At 39.7% G+C, this 18,183-nt stretch overlaps 1 protein-coding gene across 21 annotated transcripts in view; it reads left to right on the top strand.

Moving 5' to 3' along the window:
- RBFOX1 (RNA binding fox-1 homolog 1) overlaps positions 1-18,183 on the top strand; it is a 1,119,155-nt gene that overhangs the window by 874,038 nt on the left and 226,934 nt on the right. For 5 of the 21 annotated variants that reach the window (XM_083872242.1, XM_083872243.1, XM_083872244.1 and 2 more), the window contains exon 1: positions 8,520-8,827. The exons of the other annotated variants lie outside the window; for them this stretch is intronic. In XM_083872242.1, the coding sequence (XP_083728368.1) occupies positions 8,741-8,827 (87 nt within the window). In that variant the 5' untranslated portion in view covers positions 8,520-8,740. Of the gene's footprint in view, positions 1-8,519; positions 8,828-18,183 lie in introns of those variants that run through there. 21 annotated transcript variants of the gene reach the window in all.

Genomic DNA, 18,183 nt, shown 5'->3' with positions numbered 1-18,183 from the left:
TTACATCTAATGCCTTCAAGTCTTGGTATTTTATCTCTTGGAAATATGAAACTTGTCAGTAGTGAACAGAAATTCTGTCTGATCCCTTTAAAGACCTATAGGGTCTTTATTGTTTTGGGGGTTTGAATTGGTTGTTTCTCCAAGGCACCCTGCTCACTTAGGATATCTACCCTCTGCTGGTTTCTGCAATCAAACCATAGCACTTGGCGTGGCAGGGTGCTTGAATGATGTATTTATACAGGCAGGAGGCAGGGTTTAATACCATCTCATGATTCACTGTGCAGTCCTATTAATATGAACTTGACTCGGGGGAATAAGTAGCTGTTACTTGTCAGCAAATCCTGAGTGTATTAAGGGGGTGAAGTTGTATTGAAAGATCCTCACAGTGATACTCAGCTGTTCCCAAGGGAAGCAAATGAAAACTGTACTTTGATGAATAATGAATGTGCTAATTGGGGTCAAGAAGAAGTCATGGCTTCCTGTGATACAAGAGTTAGAGTAGCCTGACTACAGCAATAAAGAAAAGTCTGTTTGACCAGATTTGGCAATAAAAATATGTGACTGTCTGTCATCTCTGTCATCTCCACACAGCTAAAGGCTGGGATGTGATGGTGACAGGCAGGTGCTTTATCTCCTCTACAACACAGGGCTCTATTCCTGAGATCCTCTTTGAGGTGTTGCTTGGTGCCCATAAGAATATGGCCATGAGCAGATACTGAGGCTGGCTGAGTGCTCAGATATTGCCCAAAATCCTGTGTGGGGTGGATGAAGATCTCTCATGGCATGGCTTGGGTCTATCACTAGGATTTATTAAGAGTGAATATTGGTTAGAGTCAGTCTGTTCCTGATTTGCAAGGAAAACTGTTTGTTGCTGCTGGGCTGTATTTGCAAATGAATTTACCCTAAGGGGAAGATTACAGCCTCTCCTTACCTGCTGACAAAATGCATGCAAAAATACCTATTTCTTGGTCATCCTGTATTCAGCACACAAAAGGGAAGAATAAATGGAAGAGATTAAGGAAGATATATGCAAGTATGATTCTAATACATATTTTGTGAAATACATCTACATACAACCTGAGACTTTATTAAAGATGTATGTGATACTGCTTATCATTTGTGGAAGATGTAGATAATTTTCAGTAGTTAGTCTGTGTAACTGCACGGTGTCAAACAAGCGTGAGATCTTGGAAGTGTTCTGTGTTTCACACAAAATTTTCTAAGCTGCTTAACTTCTCATGGATTGGAGGCTAATCTCAGCTGGTTTAGGAAATGCAGATAATCTCAAGAGCAGAGTAGTGAAAGATATCTGAAGTAGCCTGGAGATGGGAGAGAGTGTGTTCTCAGAGAGGCCAACAGGGAAAATTCAAGTGCTTTGGTACAGCTATCCAGCTGATAAGAGTTATATAATAAAAGCCAGCGTGGAGCTCTGTGAGAGAAGGGAAACAGTGCCCTGCTCACTAAGGCAGAAGAAACAAAGTGCAGAACTTTGTAACCCATCTCCAGTGCTGTGAATAAATTGTGATGTCTGCATGTCAAAATCAGGTCTTGGTACTTAAAGCAACAGTATTTTCTTGCAGTTTTGCAGCTGACTTTTTGGAGTGATCCAGGACAATTGGAGGCACACAGAGAAACTTTCTTCACAAACAGAGTTGTGCAGGCCCATGGAGATGTGTTCCACGACCTTGGAGTCCTACGTCACCCTTTTTCCTAGTGCAGAGCACGGCACATGAAATAACTGAAGTTTTCAGATTCATCCTGCTTTAATTTTGACACAAATGCTGGGATAATAATGTGGTTGTGATCCAGAATCTTTCTAATTGTTATGATAGTGCAGCTAAGTTAAAAGACACCTTATAGCTATTTATTTGGGGGTTTTTTTCAGAGTAGCTGTTCACAGATTGGTCTCAGCTTTTGTGTCTTGATATGTAGAGCTGATGACAGGTCCTTACGTTTCTGTGGTAGCCCAAGGGAAGTCCAGGCACAGAGGGATCCCTTAACTCCAGTTTTAACCTGCTGCTTCTCCCTAGCATACATTTATCACCTATGTAAGTGAATGTGTCTTGGACTCACTGAAGGGTAAATCACTCTCCCTGCTGTCAGGGGACAAATGCTTATCTTTTAGCAATCCAGTCTAAGCAGGGAGTGAGGGTTTCCAAGACACAGAAGAGGGCAAGCCTTGCCTTTAAGAGTTCTGGAGAAAGTAAAGCTAAGTAGATGTGTATCTTTTAAGTGTGTGTGTGTGTGTGTTCTTTTATATTGCTGTCACTGTGGTGATCTCCTTGTACCAGATGCAATTCTCTTCAAAGGAATTTGCAATCAGAGATGGATGCAAATTAAAGTTGAGCTTTTAAAGTTGAGGGATATTGGTCATTGTGCCACTGGGCAGTCAGTTCATCCCCCAGTCAGTGTTTTGGTGTGGCATTCTGGCAAGAGGTTTTATGGGCTGAGAATGTTCATAGGTGTTTGGAGAGAGTCTTACCTGAGAGCAGGCAATTTCAGGAGAGACCATCAATGCCATTTGGAATTTGCTTAAGAGGGGAAGGAGCACCATATTCAAGGCAAGACAAGAGGATGTTAGTCTGTGGGTTGTTGACAGTAGTAGCTTGGGTAGGAATAGGCTGGAGTGAGCCTTTGAAGGGGATGACAAGTACTGGATAAAGGTAATGAAAGGATGTGTTTTGGGACAGTGCAGGTAAAGTGATCTTTATGGGAGCATTCTGAAAGAAATGCCAAATAAACACGCTATTCTTTAGCCAGTGAGATACTACAGCAGCCCATGGCTCAGTACACAGCACTGAGAGGAGGAAAGGAAGCTGAAACCAGAGGAAGGATTGGCTGTGTGCTCAGAAACCACCATTTACTGAAATATTGCACTTCAAGTGTTGTAAGGCCTATTGGCCTACAGGGTAACGGCCTTAATTTCCCTGGGGCTACAAACAGTTCCCCAAACACGTTTCCCAAGTTTTTGCTTCTGTCTGAAGCTCTCATATTTGGCAGGACTGTAGTTATTTATCTTTATTTATCTTTGAAATCTCTGAACTTACTCTCATTGTATATTTAGAAGAAAAAGGGTAAAATTTGAACTTCAGTGGAACTGAAGCATTCTTGTTTTCTGACTGAAGAATCAACTGGGTTCGTCTTGACCTGTTGCTAGTTTTTAATGTGCTCCTAAGAGCTAATGTAATGGTTAGATGCTAATGTAATTTTTAAATGGAAACTTTAGGTTCAGAAGACAAAAGTGTTAATTCCAAATATGCTGTATCCCACATGCTTGAGAAAGGTGATTTTTCCCAGTTTTAAACAGTTTCTATACTCTTGTCCTATTATATAGAGTGAACTGAGATGCTTAATAGTGTCAAACAACTCTGCTGTGCTGGTTATCAGTATGAGATACCTTTGATTGTATAGGTGGCATTTTCTGCTTTGGGAGTCAGTAAAATATCCCTGCTGTGTTTTGGCTCTGCTGCTCCATGTGAGAGGAGCTGGCTGGGGAATTGGTGACTGGCAGGAGCAGCTCCTACAGCTCTTCCTGAGGAGGAGAGCAAAACTGAGCAGCTGAGGACAGAAGCCAAGCCTGCATGGTGCTCCTGGTGCACTTGGAGAGCCTTTGGCCCTAAATGGCTTTTGCAGAAAGGCAGGGATAGTCTTTGGAAGACAAGTGCAGCAGTTATAACAGTGTCAGCAGCTGTGCTGGGGAAGATATGCAGGACAGCTTTTTCTGACTATCAATATTTCCTTCAAGGCCAGATCACCTCAGGCAATGCTAATCAGCAGCAGCTCACCCTCTCTTTCAAAGCATGTGTGGTGCTGGTGTCTGGTAATCCTTCTGTAGAGACAGTAATCTAAAGTTGCTGTGGATGAGGGGAATTATCAGGAGACTCAGAAACCAATTTGTCCTTTCGAGTTTTGGGGTTTCCTGTGCCAGAAAACCACTGAGAAACCTTAAAGAGAAAACGGGAGAGCATTTGGACAATAGGGAAGGTGGTCAGAAATGGGAGACTTGAATTTCAAAGATTCAGATATGACATAGCATAAGCACTGAAGAGGGTGCCAAAGTGGTGGTACCTGAATTATTTATGATCTGAGAGACAGAAAAGTTAGGCCAGGGTAGGAAGGAAGTAGGAATTATTTGAAGTTCATTGGTGTTGCACAGCATTTGGAAGAACTATTGTTTGTGGTATTTTGAACTAGATACAGGCATTAAGAAGAATTAATTATTTGGCAGAAAGATGGTCTAAATAGATTACTTCTGTCAGAATGTGATTAGAGCATACAGCATTGATTGGCTGATGACTGCATTGCAGGGATCTGCCTTTTCCAGGCATTGTGGCCCCAGGGAAGTTGCTTAAGTCTTCTTTTTTTGTACCATAGCAATACTTAGACATCTGCTTTTGCCTGGGGGGAGAAGTATTTTGGTCATTGTCTAATATGCCATTTACATCTTATATGCAGGTGGGATCAAAATTCTGGTCTTTCTTCCACCGTTTGCATTTTTCTTGTTCTGCCTGAAAGTGTAGCCCAGTTTTCAGGCATGTTTCTAGTTTTATTTCCATACCTGTGCATCCGTACTGTACAGCAGTCTCCATTTCCTTCTTATTTAAATAACTTTTTAGCAAGCCTTCAATGAAATTTCTATTAGAATACTCCTGTCATAGCTTCAGCTCTGCTAAAACATGAGATTGTGATATTTGATTGCTGGGCTTGAAATATTTACGAATTTTGTGACCTTCTACTCCTACCCTACCTTCTTTAACCTATACTTTTCACCTCTAAAACCAGCTTTTCATTAATAAAACCTGCCTTTTTGCAAAATTCTGCATAGTTGAAACAAATGAGATTGTGCATTTTATTTGTGTATATAAATATGTTTTACATAGAAAGCTGGTGTTCATGCGTTTTCCTTGTTCTTTCTTCCTGTCTCATTGCTGCAATCAATTTTTACTTTCAGAAAATTCATGAAAATTTTTAATGAAAGAAACCACAGCCAACTAGGATTTGGGAACAGCTGAAAGTAACATACCCCCTATGAGCACACCAAAAATGGCTTAACATGTCCTTTTTATTTTTATTTTTTTTTTTTTTTCCCCTAAAAGCATTATAATTTTCTAGAAGGTAATGGAAATGAAGGCTGAATAGTTGTTTAAAATAGATGATCTCCCCTTTTCCACCCACCCACACACACAGAGTGATTTTTTTGCAGGGGGAGGAGCCCTGCAGCCAGCAGGAGGTGGGTGCTGTCACCACCAGGGACATCAGAGGTGCTCCATGTGCACGTCCCGACCATTCTGGCTTTGTCCTCCCACAAGTGTTGAGTCCAAGCTTGACCTTAATGATACTAAAGGTCCTGCAGAAGGTGAAGCAGAACTCTCAGCTTTATCAATACTCTCCTGGCTCATTCTCTCAGTCCTCAGCACTCTTTGTGGTCCAATATCATTTACTCAACATATTCCAGCGGAACAGGGGCGACCATTGACGCCAACTAACGACAAACTGTAAAACTCAAGTGAAATTTCCTTTTTGTGTGGCTGGGAGGGCGAAGAGAAGTGTTGGTCCAAGGTGGTGGAGCTGCTGTAGAGGCTTTGGGCATAAGTTCTGAGTCTGGCATGGGGAGGAGACAAGAGTAAAGCTGTGTTGTGTTCCTGAGGGTTTGATTGGCAGAGGTTTGTGTGAGCTTAGGGACATCCCTCAGAGCCCAGCCACCAAGTCAGAGCTGGCATCTGCAGTTGCCCCAGTCCTATACATTTAGAACCATGTTGTTATAGTGAGGCAAGCAAAGTGTCCTTGGTTAAAACAGGTCACTACGATTTATTTTCAATTTTTAAATTATTTTTTTCGTATATTACTATCTGCAATGTAGAAAATAGCAATGCTGCTTAGGCATTTGGTGTTTTCGTTATTCTGGAGTGTTTATTCTGCATGCAAAGGAGTGGAAGTGTCCTCCTGGAAGTTGCTGTGTTCACACTACCAGTACTATTTGTATCATATTCTGTGATAAGCCACCCTTTTTTGTTACTGTGGGGTTGGGAGGCTGTTCTAGACCCTCACTAGACAAGACCAAAATACTTCAAGAAAAACCCCCGAACTTGAAAAAAATATGTTCAGCCTAAATTTATTCATAACTAGGTTTTTCTTGATTTTTAGAGTGTCAGGATTGTCCTTAGCTTAAACGGTCTCTTCCTCCTACTGTTTTCTTCCCTATTCACAGATTGCTTTGCTGGGATAAACAAATCAAATTTAGGTTTCTGTTGCAACATAGTTGTTCTGTTCCCCTGAACATAAAAAGGGAGTTCTCTAAAATGGTTGTATTTGAATTTGACCTTTTTTTTTTTTTTTTTTTTTTTTAATTCCCATTTAAGATGAAGAGAACTGTATTCTGTTGGAGGTACCTTTAAGAAATCAAGAAATAATTGAGAATTAAAATTAGGAAATGCTGCTAATTTTCCTTTTCCTATTTGCATCTCACTAGCATCTCAAATTCTTTAAACAGATGCAATGAGATCCTCCTTTTCTTCCTCCTGTGTTTAGCTCTGAAGTTTCTGTTATTAGGAGGAGCATGATCTTGCATTTTGTATTGTTGAATTCCATCCCATTTCTATTAATGCAGCCCATAAGATTTAGCAGCTCTTTCTATGTAATATCCATATTCTTTCCAGTCTTGACAGTACCTTCCAACTTTGTGTCATCAGGAAATTTCATCAGCGGGTTGCCTCGTGCCAAAATAATTAAAGAAAATGTTAAAAAAAATCTGTCCCAAAATAGATCACAGAAAACCTTCCCTTGAGCCTGCGCTTTCCTGTACAAAACTTCCTCCTCGGATTTTCTAACATCTTATCAAATATATACATGCTGAAACAAAAAATCTGCCAGGTATTTTACAGAGCAATTTAACAGTCTGTATTTTATGTCAGTTGTCCCACTGGAGTCATTTGAGTAAAGCTTGCAAAATCCATTTTATAATCTCCATTCCTGGGTGAAAGAAATCTGCTTTCTTTTCAAATGCAGCTCTCTCTGCTGGATGAAACAAATAAGCAATAGTTAATATGAACTTTTTTTAGAAATTAAGTATTTTTAAGGGAGTTGTGACTGCAACTTGCTTTCTCACATATACCTTTTGTTTATGTATTTCTCTGTGAAAGTTAGTGACTGCTTTTGTATTGGAATTAATGACAATCTTTTGAAAAAAATCCATGATGTGTCAGCCTGATTGATAATTAAACTGCAGAGCTTCTCTTCCTTGGTAAGAAAAGGCCAAGAAATAGGATTTCTAGCTGAACATGGTCAGATAACTGGGGAGAACAGCATCATCCCCAACAGAAAAGTGAAGCAGTTCTGAAACAGGAGATGGAGTGGGGTAGACATCACTTCATCATGTGACAATTGCTGGTCTCGTTGGCAGCTTCTGCAGGGAGCATCCCTGAGGGTCACAATTCCACATCTAAAGTTAGCAGTGGGGTAAGGCTGGCGGTGGGGAGGGCCAGCAGGCGGCTGCTCAGGGAGAGGTTTCTAAATCCTGCGGCACGGCCGCCGTGATACACGAGAATCAATTACTGAAAACCTTCCACGATGGTCAAAATGTGACATTAAATAATTGAGTATCACATCAAGTCTTGTCTGCAATTAGTTATCTGGAAAAGTAATTACGCAACAAAATCAAGTAGCTGAAATTAGTGGTGTGAAGCGCCCTGATTATTCAAAGACTGTAGGAGATTTATTTTTTTTTTATTTTATTTCACTTGTAACATGAAGTTGTAAGTACCTAAGTAATTCTTTATTGAAATAAAAAAGTCTTGCTCGATTGTAATTCTTGTCGTTAGTTACATCTGCAGTAGAAGATACATAGCACATAAAACAGGTGTTAATGACTAAGTTGGTTTTGTCTAAAGTAAAAATGAGCTGTGGAAGAGAATGCCTTGTAAGTAGTACATTTAAAATCAAATCTGATTTGATTTAGGGAGGAAACCAGCCTAAATTTCAGCCTTTTGTCTCTTACACCAGTAGTGTAAGTTGATTTGGAGAACAGGGTTGAAATACTCTAATGGGAAAATGTGTTCTTTTTAAAATAGTTATGATCAATTTAACAACATAGATGTTGTGAAAGGTTAGAAAAGCCATTAAAATATAATTTACACTAATAGAAGTCATTAGCTTGCGTTAGTTAACTCACATATTCAAAACAAACAAGAAAAATATAATGAATCGAAACAGAATGTACCCAGTATAGCAGACTGAAGTGTAAATGCTCACATGAACATTGTTTAACAGCTTATAAATACAGGGAAATGTCTAATTATGCAATCATGATAAACCTGATTATTTTGAAAATGGCTTCTGATAGTAACTGTTGTCATGTATATGCCAGAAGTGATAGGAAGATTATTTCTAATCGGTAGATCTGTACAGAATTTGATCTCTATGTGTTTAGTACTTAAAAATCTGAACTGATAAAGAGTAGTTGGCTAGTCATGTTACTTAAGCTGCTCCCAAAATAGCACCTTCCTTTTTGGGGTAGAGTTAGGTTTGCAGCTGTTGTCTCTATCTGTTGTCTCTGAAGAAAATTTTAACATTAAGTGTTGCTGACGTCAATTTTTTTCTTTTTTTTACAGCTGATGTGGGCTTTGCCCCTGACAGAAGTTATTTGGTTCTAGCTCTGAGTTTGGAAGAAGTTGGTATATAGATTTTCCCCTAACTTTCAATTGATGTGTTTAGCTTTAGTGGGAGTAATACTATCACTTAAACCATGTTGTCGTCTCAAGGAGTTTTGCTACATCCCTATGGAGTGCCAATGATTCTGCCGGCAGCACCATACTTCGCTGGACTTGTTCAGGTAATGCAAGGCCGCTTCCAACAAGCAACTTAACTCTAGTGCACTTAGAGCAATAATTGGAATTTTTATGGTTGAGAAAGCAAACACTTTTAATACAGGCGAAAGCTCTCGCGTAGTCACCGAGAAGACAGTAGGAAATCAAAAAGATGGATCACCCTAATCTGTGTATTGACATCTCTCATGGCTGAATAAATGGTGTAGTTGAGCTATATTTGCTTGTATTGATTTGTCTGCTGTTTAACATTCATGCCTTTGCTTCGCGAGGTTGACCACAGGGCAGAGGATTTGCTATCCATTCGAGGTTTCTGAGGGAGTCAGCATTCCCACGGCAGGTCAGAAGACAAAGTAACTCACCATGATGTGTTTGGGTTAAGTGTTTTAGCACAGCAAACAGGAATAGTGTTAAATATGCATTAATTCATATGCTTGCGCGTCGCACGGAATGAAAGAGGGGTTGTGGTTTTTTGCGTGTGTAGAAATATCACCTGCAAAGAATATTTATACACGTCCTATTAACTCCTTTGAGCCCTCAGAGTGTAAGATCTTGCTGCAGGGCAAGAGTTCTGTGTATTTAGGAGTCAGCTGGCAGTTACCAGATTGTTGTTGTTGTGTTTGCTTTTGTTATTATTTTATTTTTTATCAAAAAGTGGTGCTACTGGAGTTTCTTCTCTTGGGGTTAGGATTTTGAATAGATGGTGTAGATGCTAATTAAGCAATAAGTATCCTGTTGTTTACAGTATTAGAAGACATTAGAAAAAGTCAACATTTCTAAACTGTGATAGAATTGTGCCACCTAAGTGTCAGTTGTTGGATGTTGTGCATTGTCAGGGTCGAGGCACACATTTGTGCTGTGCTAGGGATGAGTCAAATTAACAGCGAGGGAGAGGGGAACCTTCATTGTGCTCCTTTACTCCAACACCTTGCTGATGTAGAGGGGCAATCACAGCACAAAACAGGTGGTTTTCCATATATTCCCTTCAGTAATAGAAGGCTGTGGGTTGTGTTCTTCACTTCAGGCTTAATATCAGGCACATATGTCTAAAATAGAAATATAGTGTTGCACAGTGGCTGTTATCAGGTACTGGGAATCTGTATCTTGTGGGACATGCAAGCTGAGGCTGCTTTTTATGCAGTGAGGCCTCCATATCCATTAGAATTTGGGGGTGAAGGTCGGATGCTGGAGCTCAGGCAGCCCCTCTGCCATCCTGTCCAATAAATAATTACAAGCAAATCGTGCCTTTCACTCTATGCTGATTGATGTTGAAATTGCTTTTGAAAGTTCTCATAAGTTCCTGTTATAGATTAAGTGCCGGTGTAGGAAAAATAACTGCACCCAACTGAAATGGGTGAATGTAATCAGGTTTAATGGACTCGAGAGCTTGTTGGGAATTAAATAACTATTGATTTGTTGGAAAGTTGCTGTCATTACAAAATGCCACTCTGGACGCATTATCCAAGCAGATAGATTAGAAGAAAGGGCCCTTTGAAAATTTGGGATGCCTTATTTCAGTCTTTTTCCTCTTCATTCTTTCTTTAGAAAGATCTATCCAGGCCTGTGTTAGTCCTTTAGCATAGATCTAAAATAGTCAAGCAATAAGAACTGCTGGAATAAAAAATAGATATTAGAGATGCAGTTGAACAGTGTTGTTTGTGTGAATACTTCTCTACTCTCTTGTCTTCTCTCTCCCTGATGTCAAACCTGAAAATGGCATTTTGGAAACCAAGCACACATTTGAGTCATTGTCTTAATTAGTGAATTACAGCATTCAATGGTTTGAGCAATTTGTCCCCCAAGATTTTACCTGCACTTACAGTACCTCTGGTCAGCTTATGACACCAGAATGACTATTGTTTTTCTCTTAAAGTAAATCTAAGTATCTAAAATAAATAATGCAAAGGACATTTGATAGGAATATTTATGTCATCCTCTTCTAAGCAGTAATTACATAACATTCTGAACTTTAATGGAAATTATCTTCAAAAATATGCTTTGATAAACTGATTATGTAAATGTTTTTTTCTGGGTTGCAGGTTAAGAACCACAACGCTGAGTGTTTTTTGTTTTTTTTTTTTTTGTTTTTTTTTTTTTTTTTGTTTTGTTTTTTTTTTAATGTGAGGCAGATTTAACAGATTATAGGCTTCTAAGGTGTCAGTTTATTTATTTGCATGGAGTTCTACAGAAAGTAGGTGTACCTCTGATCAGGGATTCCCCATGATTTCCAACTGGGTTTATTCCAAGGTTGTGTATGAAAGGAGTGTAGAGCATTGCCTAAAGATTTGGGAATTATTTTGGGAGGGATTTTTTTTTATGTTTTGTGTTGCACAGTTGAGCAGGAGAGATCTCTGTGTATTAAGGTTTGTCTTCAGAGGTTCTCCACCTTCAAGTGCTGTTTATTAATTTACTTGATGCTGTGGATGAGCTCCAGCCTCTCCTAAATTCATCAGTAAACGTTGCCTTGCATCCTCTTCTTGCTTCTGTCCCCCTCTTGTCGCTGAGCAGTGCAATGTGTGAAAACCAAAAAGGGGTGGATGCTGTGGGTACGTTTCTGGACACACCTTATATGAACAGCCATGTGAATTTTCCTCATTGCTTCTGTTAAGGAGATTTGTATTCCTTTTACTGAGCTGATGTGTTTGAGTGAGATGATGGAAAGTGAAATGCTTTTGTTCTTGGAGAGACACAAGGTCCAGGGTTACAGAGATGTTGATGCGTATCAAATTACATTAAATAGACATGCAAAGTTATTTTCCAGTAAATAGATATACCTGAAACTTATTAGAGTGATGGCCTATGACTTAGTAACGTGTTTTTAAATGATAAAATATCTTTGCCTCTTCCTTCCTTCTCCTGGATAAAACTATTTGCGGGGGTAAAAAAAAAATCAGATGAAAGTACAAATAATGCATAAACAGCTTTAATGCCTCCTGTGGGTGGGAAGATATTTTCTGCCTTGGCACCAAAGGCCCACTGGTGGCTTCAGGGGCTGTCACAGCTCTGCTGCCACAAGGAGAGGACACAGGCAGGGACTGCACTGAGCCACTGTGTGTGCTGAGGGCAGCAATACCCATGTTGTGTCCAAACTGTCCTGCTGCTTCTCCTGGCAGGGGAAATGAACAAAATGCCACCTAGGATTAAGTGTCAATCCAGTCAGAGGTTTCTTCTCCTGCCCTTGGTCCCCATCCCAGTTTAGTCCCTGGGTTCCCAGGGGGGAGCCCATATGTCTGTATGGGAACACAGTCAGAAGGGGGTTGGAGAGCAAAGGTCCTGGTCAAGGACCTTTATCATCCTACCAGTTCTTAGAATAAATGAGAAACCAAGTCCCAGCTATTATTCAATTACAACATTTGTTTTCAGGCTACACTCTCTCAAAATTCAGAGAATAATGTTATTTTGTTAAATAATATCTGAGAGGTCGTATCAGCTCCATCTTTGGTGGCTCTAAACATAAAATGTTTGCAGTTGCTCTGGTTACTTGTAACATTAGACTTATGGATTTATGATAAAGTATTTTGAAAGCATACATGCAATGTATGACATTTTAATACTGGATGCTAAATTATTTATTACATGGCTGGGTTAGGTAGCTCCATTTCCATTTAGCAGAGAAAGAGTAAGGCATTATTATAAATATTATTGAAGTTGAAATTGTTTAGACTTTTCAGTAAACTACTGCAAAGCAGGACAGTTCTATTTAATAGAAAATGTGGAGCTTTTATATATAAGATTATAAAAATGGGATTATTATTAATATACTCAGTGTTTTTAAAAAATATCCTTTTATTTTAACAAAGTGACCAGAAACCTTCTAAGAGTTCTGAGGGTTTAAGCTTGTGTTGATTGTTAAAAACTAAGCTAAAACCTTCCTTTTTGTCTGCTTTTATTTGCTTATTTATTTATGTACTGATAAAGGGGAGACTTGGAGAAGAAAAATAGAAAATAGGCTGGTGATTAATTATTTCAATATATGGGCAATTACTGTACTTTTAAGCACATCATTCTTAAACTTAGATTATTCTGAAGATACTTTAATTTTTTAAATTTTTTTTTTCCTGTGTGTCTGATTTTCCATAACTGGTTAACTGGTATATTTGACTGACAACTGAAAAAGTGGTAATCTGGAGACTGTTCCATTTTATTTTTGGGCTGAGAGAATTGCCTAGAATATGCTGTGAAAAGTAGTGGTGCAGACTTCATCACGGTGCCATCACTTCACCCATCTGGAAAATCCTTGTTTTAGGGCTGTGTTGGGAAGTGCTAGCAGTGGGTACATTCTGAATACTTGTAGGTGTTGGTGCATTGGGCAACCTGCAAAATCACACTTGAATTCCAGCAAGGCTTGGGGAGTGCTGTGGATTTGTTGTGTCACCTTACATGAAAAAGATTTTTGTAATTTGGTAGGTTTTATTTGAATAATACATTTGAAATAGCAATGAGGAGAGGTTTGAGTTCTTCCAGCGTTGCCTGCAGTGGTGTCTGGTTGTTTCTGTTGGTTTTAGATTATGATCTAGTGGAAAGCAGAGCCTAATTTCTGTTTACATTGGCTGAATTGCCTCTTTGAAATGCAGTAAGTAGATGATTTAGCTTAAATGCAGATTTATTCTGGCTTGATTGTGTTGTTCTGTCTCTCCTGTTACTAGTACTGTACTTCCAGTGCTTTGTGAGTGCAGGATGAATATGTTTTACTGTTGCAATCATTTTTCATCTGAGTGTGCATCTTGTCTCGCTTTTGAGAGATCATATCTAACATTTCTTCTCTAAGTCTGAGAGTTGCAAAGTTTTTCTCCCTTTTGTATCAAAAGTGTTTTTAGTACATGTGAAGTGGTGGTGTTAGTGATGGATATAGTCTGTATTGTTTTGATAGGTGAGAATTTTTGTAAACAATGTTTAAATGAATCATAGAATCACCAAATTGTTTCTTGGAAAAGGCTTTTAGGATTTCCAAGTCTGACTGTTAACCCAGCACTGCCAAGTACAGCATTAATCCCTGTCCTTAAGTGCCACATCTACGCTTAATTTTTAATTTACCCTTTTAAAATACCTCTAGGGATGATGATTCAACCATTTCCCTGGGCAGCCTGTTCCAGAGCTTGACAACCCCTTTCTAACATCCAATTTAAATCTCCCCTGGTACAACCTGAAGCCGTTTCCTCTTGCTCTGTTGCTTGGGAGCAGAGCCCGACCCCCACCTGGCCAGAACATTGTGCCAAGAATTGTAGAGATTGAGAAGGTTCTTCCTATTCTCCAGGCTGAGCCCCTGCTGCTCTGAGTGCTCCAGATCTGTTCCCTGCCCTGAACATGCTCCAGCCCCTCAATGTCCTTCTTGTTGTGAGGGTCCCAAAAGTGACCCCAGGATTGAGGTGTGGCCTCAGCAGTGCCCAGCACAGGGGTCACTCACTGCCCTGGTCCTGCTGGTCACACTGTGGCCAACACAAGCCAGGTGTCACGGCTAAATCATGATAAATGATGTTCAGCACCCCCAGGGCCTGTCCTGCTGCAGGGGCTTCTGGTGGCCAAAGGGCAGCACCAAGCCTTGGTGGCCAAAGAGGACTTGGGCTCCTCTGGCTTCTGCTCCTGGCCCAGCCAGCCATGCCAGGCCCTCTGCAGAGCCTTCCCACCCTCCAGAAGGTCCTTGTGTCATCCCCAACTTCCTGAGGGATCTTCAACCCTTTGTCCAGAACCTGGATAACAATACTGAGCAGAACTCCTCGTGGTCCTGAGCCCTGGGGAGTCCTGCTGGTGACCTGCCCCAGCTGGAGGCACTTCCACTGCCCATTCTCTGCACCTGCCCAGCACCCAGTTTTTCACATAGAAAACTTTGCACCAGTCCAAGCCACGACCAACCAGTTTCCAGGACAGTTCTGCGGGAAATGATGCCAGGCAGAGACATCCACAGCCTTTCCCTCACCCACTGAGCAGGTCACCTTAGGAGGAGATCAGGTCACCTTAGGAGGAGATCAGGTCAGCCAAGCAGGACCTGCCTTTTTCAACCCATGGTGGCCAGGCCTGATGGCTTTGTTGTCCTGTTTGTGCCTTTGGATGGCACTTGAGATGATCTCCATACAACAGATTAAGTTGTTTTTCCTTTGAATCCATGGATCAAGCAGTGTAACCAACAGGCATTGTCCCTGAAACCTGTCAGCTGCTCAGGAGGCTGCAGACAGCTTGGAAGTATTTGGTTATTGCTATTCAAGAGTTTATATTATTTTAACTTGCCTTTATTTGTTGCTAATAAGTGCAGATATCATCAAATACCTGGTGAGTGAACCTGCAGGGGCAAGAGGGAGGATAATGACATGGAATGACTTTTCCATTGACCAAAAAGACAATTGTAGTTAGATGAATTGCTTATCTAAATACTTTTCCTTCAGCTAAGAAACAAGTGGTTATTCTGCCCTTCCACCTGCATAATATTTTCTCACTGGCTTTTATTTTGGAAACCAATGGGTGACATAATTCCAGTGGCCGAGACAACGCTGTGTTACCTCTTTCACCTCTTCTTCTGTCAGCTCAGTCAGTGCTGTGTTATAGTCAGGGCTTTTTTAACCTGCCAGATTTCATCTGACACTCAACAGGCACTTTTTTTTTTTTCCTTTTTCACTTTTCACGTGATATCACTATTAGTGAATTTTAGACATGATGATGTATAATTATGGTCACTAGCTTGTGTTGGATAGTACACTCCAATTGGGTGTTTTGGTATGGCAAAAACTGGGTAAATCTGGGCCTTTCTGACTGCAGTGAATAAATACAAGAATACTTGAGTTTGTAAGAAAAATAACAATTTCTAGACATGAAATAGCTTTCATTACTGTCAGTTCTATTTATTTTTTCATCCCCTAAGTAAGAAAAAGCTTTCAAAATTTGGATTCTCTGTAAAAGCTGATTGTTTAACTTGGCTCCCCCAGCTAGAAGCCAGCAAGCTGATACTGCTGTTTCCAAGGATCTGGAATTTCAGCTGGTTTTTGTGGTTTTTTTTTCTTTTTTTTCTGACTCATGCATAATCATCAGTAATAAAACTTCTGATGGCCAGATTATGACAGGAGATACAACTTTGAAGTTCTCTTGCTTTCAGTCGAATGATTCACAACTGATATAAAAATACGCTTGTACATCTAAATATAGACCAGTCATTTTAATGGCGTTTGCTTGAATATTTCACCTGTTTACCCTCTGATAAGTTATCTTGTGTTCCATGAGCTAATGTTAGAAACCCAGTTCAGATACATCTTTTGGCTTGTCTGCTTGCTTGCTTTTTTTAACTGAGGTGTGCAGGTAACTGTTTCCTCAGACCTGGTTTCAAAGAGGGTGTTGTAAAAACATATGAAGTGTCTATTTCAGTACATCAGGTTGTGCAAAAAATATGGTAAGGGCGGAATTATTTCAAGTGTAAGTACTTTCACCTAAACTAATTGGAAATTGTATTTAACTGGTCTATTACTACCTAAGAGTGGTGGAACCACACCTGACAAATATTTGACATTCAGGTATTACAGATAATTTGAAAAATGTTGGGGACTTTTTTTAGTGTAGTGACAGGTCATGAACACTGTAAGTATATTTACAATTTTTTGTAAATATATTTACAATATTTACAATTGGAAATTGACCCAGGTAAATTTTCCCTGTCAGACTTTCTATGTTTCATAAAACTCAGATTATCGTGGATTAGGGTAAATTCTGTTATCCTGGTTCCTTTTCTTTCTCTAGAGGACAGCTGCATGACCCACAGGGCTTGGAGAGTGACTTATTCTTCCAATCCTGATGGGTTTTATAAATCAGTAAAGAATGTAATGTAATTTTTAAATCTACATGTTGTTTTGTTGCTGACCAAGCTGAGGAAATAAGAGTCTCTTGCCTCTATATTCAAGAATCAGAATGGTTCACATTGTCATTTTATTTGAGGCCTTGAACGAAATAAAACATGGTGCATTTCAAGGAACGTTAGTCATCAAGGAAAAGTTATTCAGACTTTGGTAAGAATCCTTCTGTCGAAGCAGCTTCTTAAGATAAAGATGAAAGTCCTTGAAGCACCAAACTGATCTGAACTCTGCTACTGTTTCATTGTGTTTTGGTGGTATGGTCGGTTTGTTTGTTGTTTATTTGTTTTAATTCTGAGGGAGTAAAATTATGATTTAATGCTTATTATCCCAAGGCTTCTTCATCTTATAGAGCTGGAAGTACTTTTGTTATGTCTCTGTCCTCACTTTGGCACATTATTGCAAAGCATGTAGTGCCCTCCTGTTTGCTAATTAGTGGCATTTAAAAGTCGTGGAGGAGCAAATGGCAGGTTGTTCATGTATTAGTTTGTTATTATAAATGTCTGTGACGCTTTGCTTTCCCTGTACCATTTTAATGCATTGCAGATTCAGTAAAATGCATCTCCAGACATCTTTAGACATGTAAGCTTCAAAACATCCAGCCCAGGCAAAAGAGAGTGCTGCCAAAATGCAAATCCAAGGGCTTCTCTGTAAATTACCAGCAGCTGTGCAGGTACACATCAGCTGTCTTTATTTTCACTGACAGTTGTGCTGAATATGAGCATATTTCAAACACTTTGAGAACAAATCATATTGACACTTGAAACCAAGAAACAGAGAGAAAAAAGGGAATTTCCAAACATTTTACTTCCATCCTAGAGAAAACCTTACGATTATGTTAAAACAGAACCTAAACATGGGGTGAGTATTCCAAAGAGAATGATGAGAACAGGTTTAAGAAAAAAAAAAAAAAAAAAAAAAAAAAAAAAAAAAAGAGAGAGAGAGAGAGGCTTTTTAAAAGCTCCAACCCTGTAGTTGGTTAAAAGCAGGATGGCATTTAGTTGAGAAATAAAAGGTGACTAGAGGTGAGGGAAAGCACATCTTCCTGCATTTGTGAATGATCCTGGAGATAATAACACAGAATGAATCATTCTTTCTTTCTTTCCCTGCCAGCCTCAGTGTGGTGCTGACTGAAGGGAGTTAGCAAACCTGAGGAGTCCTTTGCTGCTCCCCGGGGATAACTTTGCTCTGTCAGGGCAGCTCAGGGGATTCAGCTCCGCTCAGCTGGATGCTGAACACAATCTGCACAGTGGAACCTGCTTCACACAAGTGAGAGCAAGTCTGAAGGTGTTTACCCTCTGTGCAAAATGGTGCCTTATTCTCTCAGTGTTGGATATGGATTTTATATATACAGGATTTGTGTTGGTGTTATTGTTGGGAGATTTGGTTTAGTGCTTGGCCACATTTTTCGTTTTTGTTTGTTTGTCTGATGTATTAGATCTTGCTTATGCAAAAAGGCTTTAGAGATGCATTTTTAATATTTTGAGAAATACAGAACAGCTTTTTATAATGGAGTAAGCTTGCTTTTGCTCGATTTT

Source organism: Zosterops lateralis (genome assembly GCF_965231275.1).
Source record: "Zosterops lateralis genome assembly, chromosome: 15".
In the NCBI taxonomy this organism is placed as follows: Eukaryota; Metazoa; Chordata; class Aves; order Passeriformes; family Zosteropidae; genus Zosterops; species Zosterops lateralis.
The sequence above is the reverse complement of the archived record's forward strand: the minus strand, read 5'-3'. Positions and strand labels throughout refer to the sequence as shown.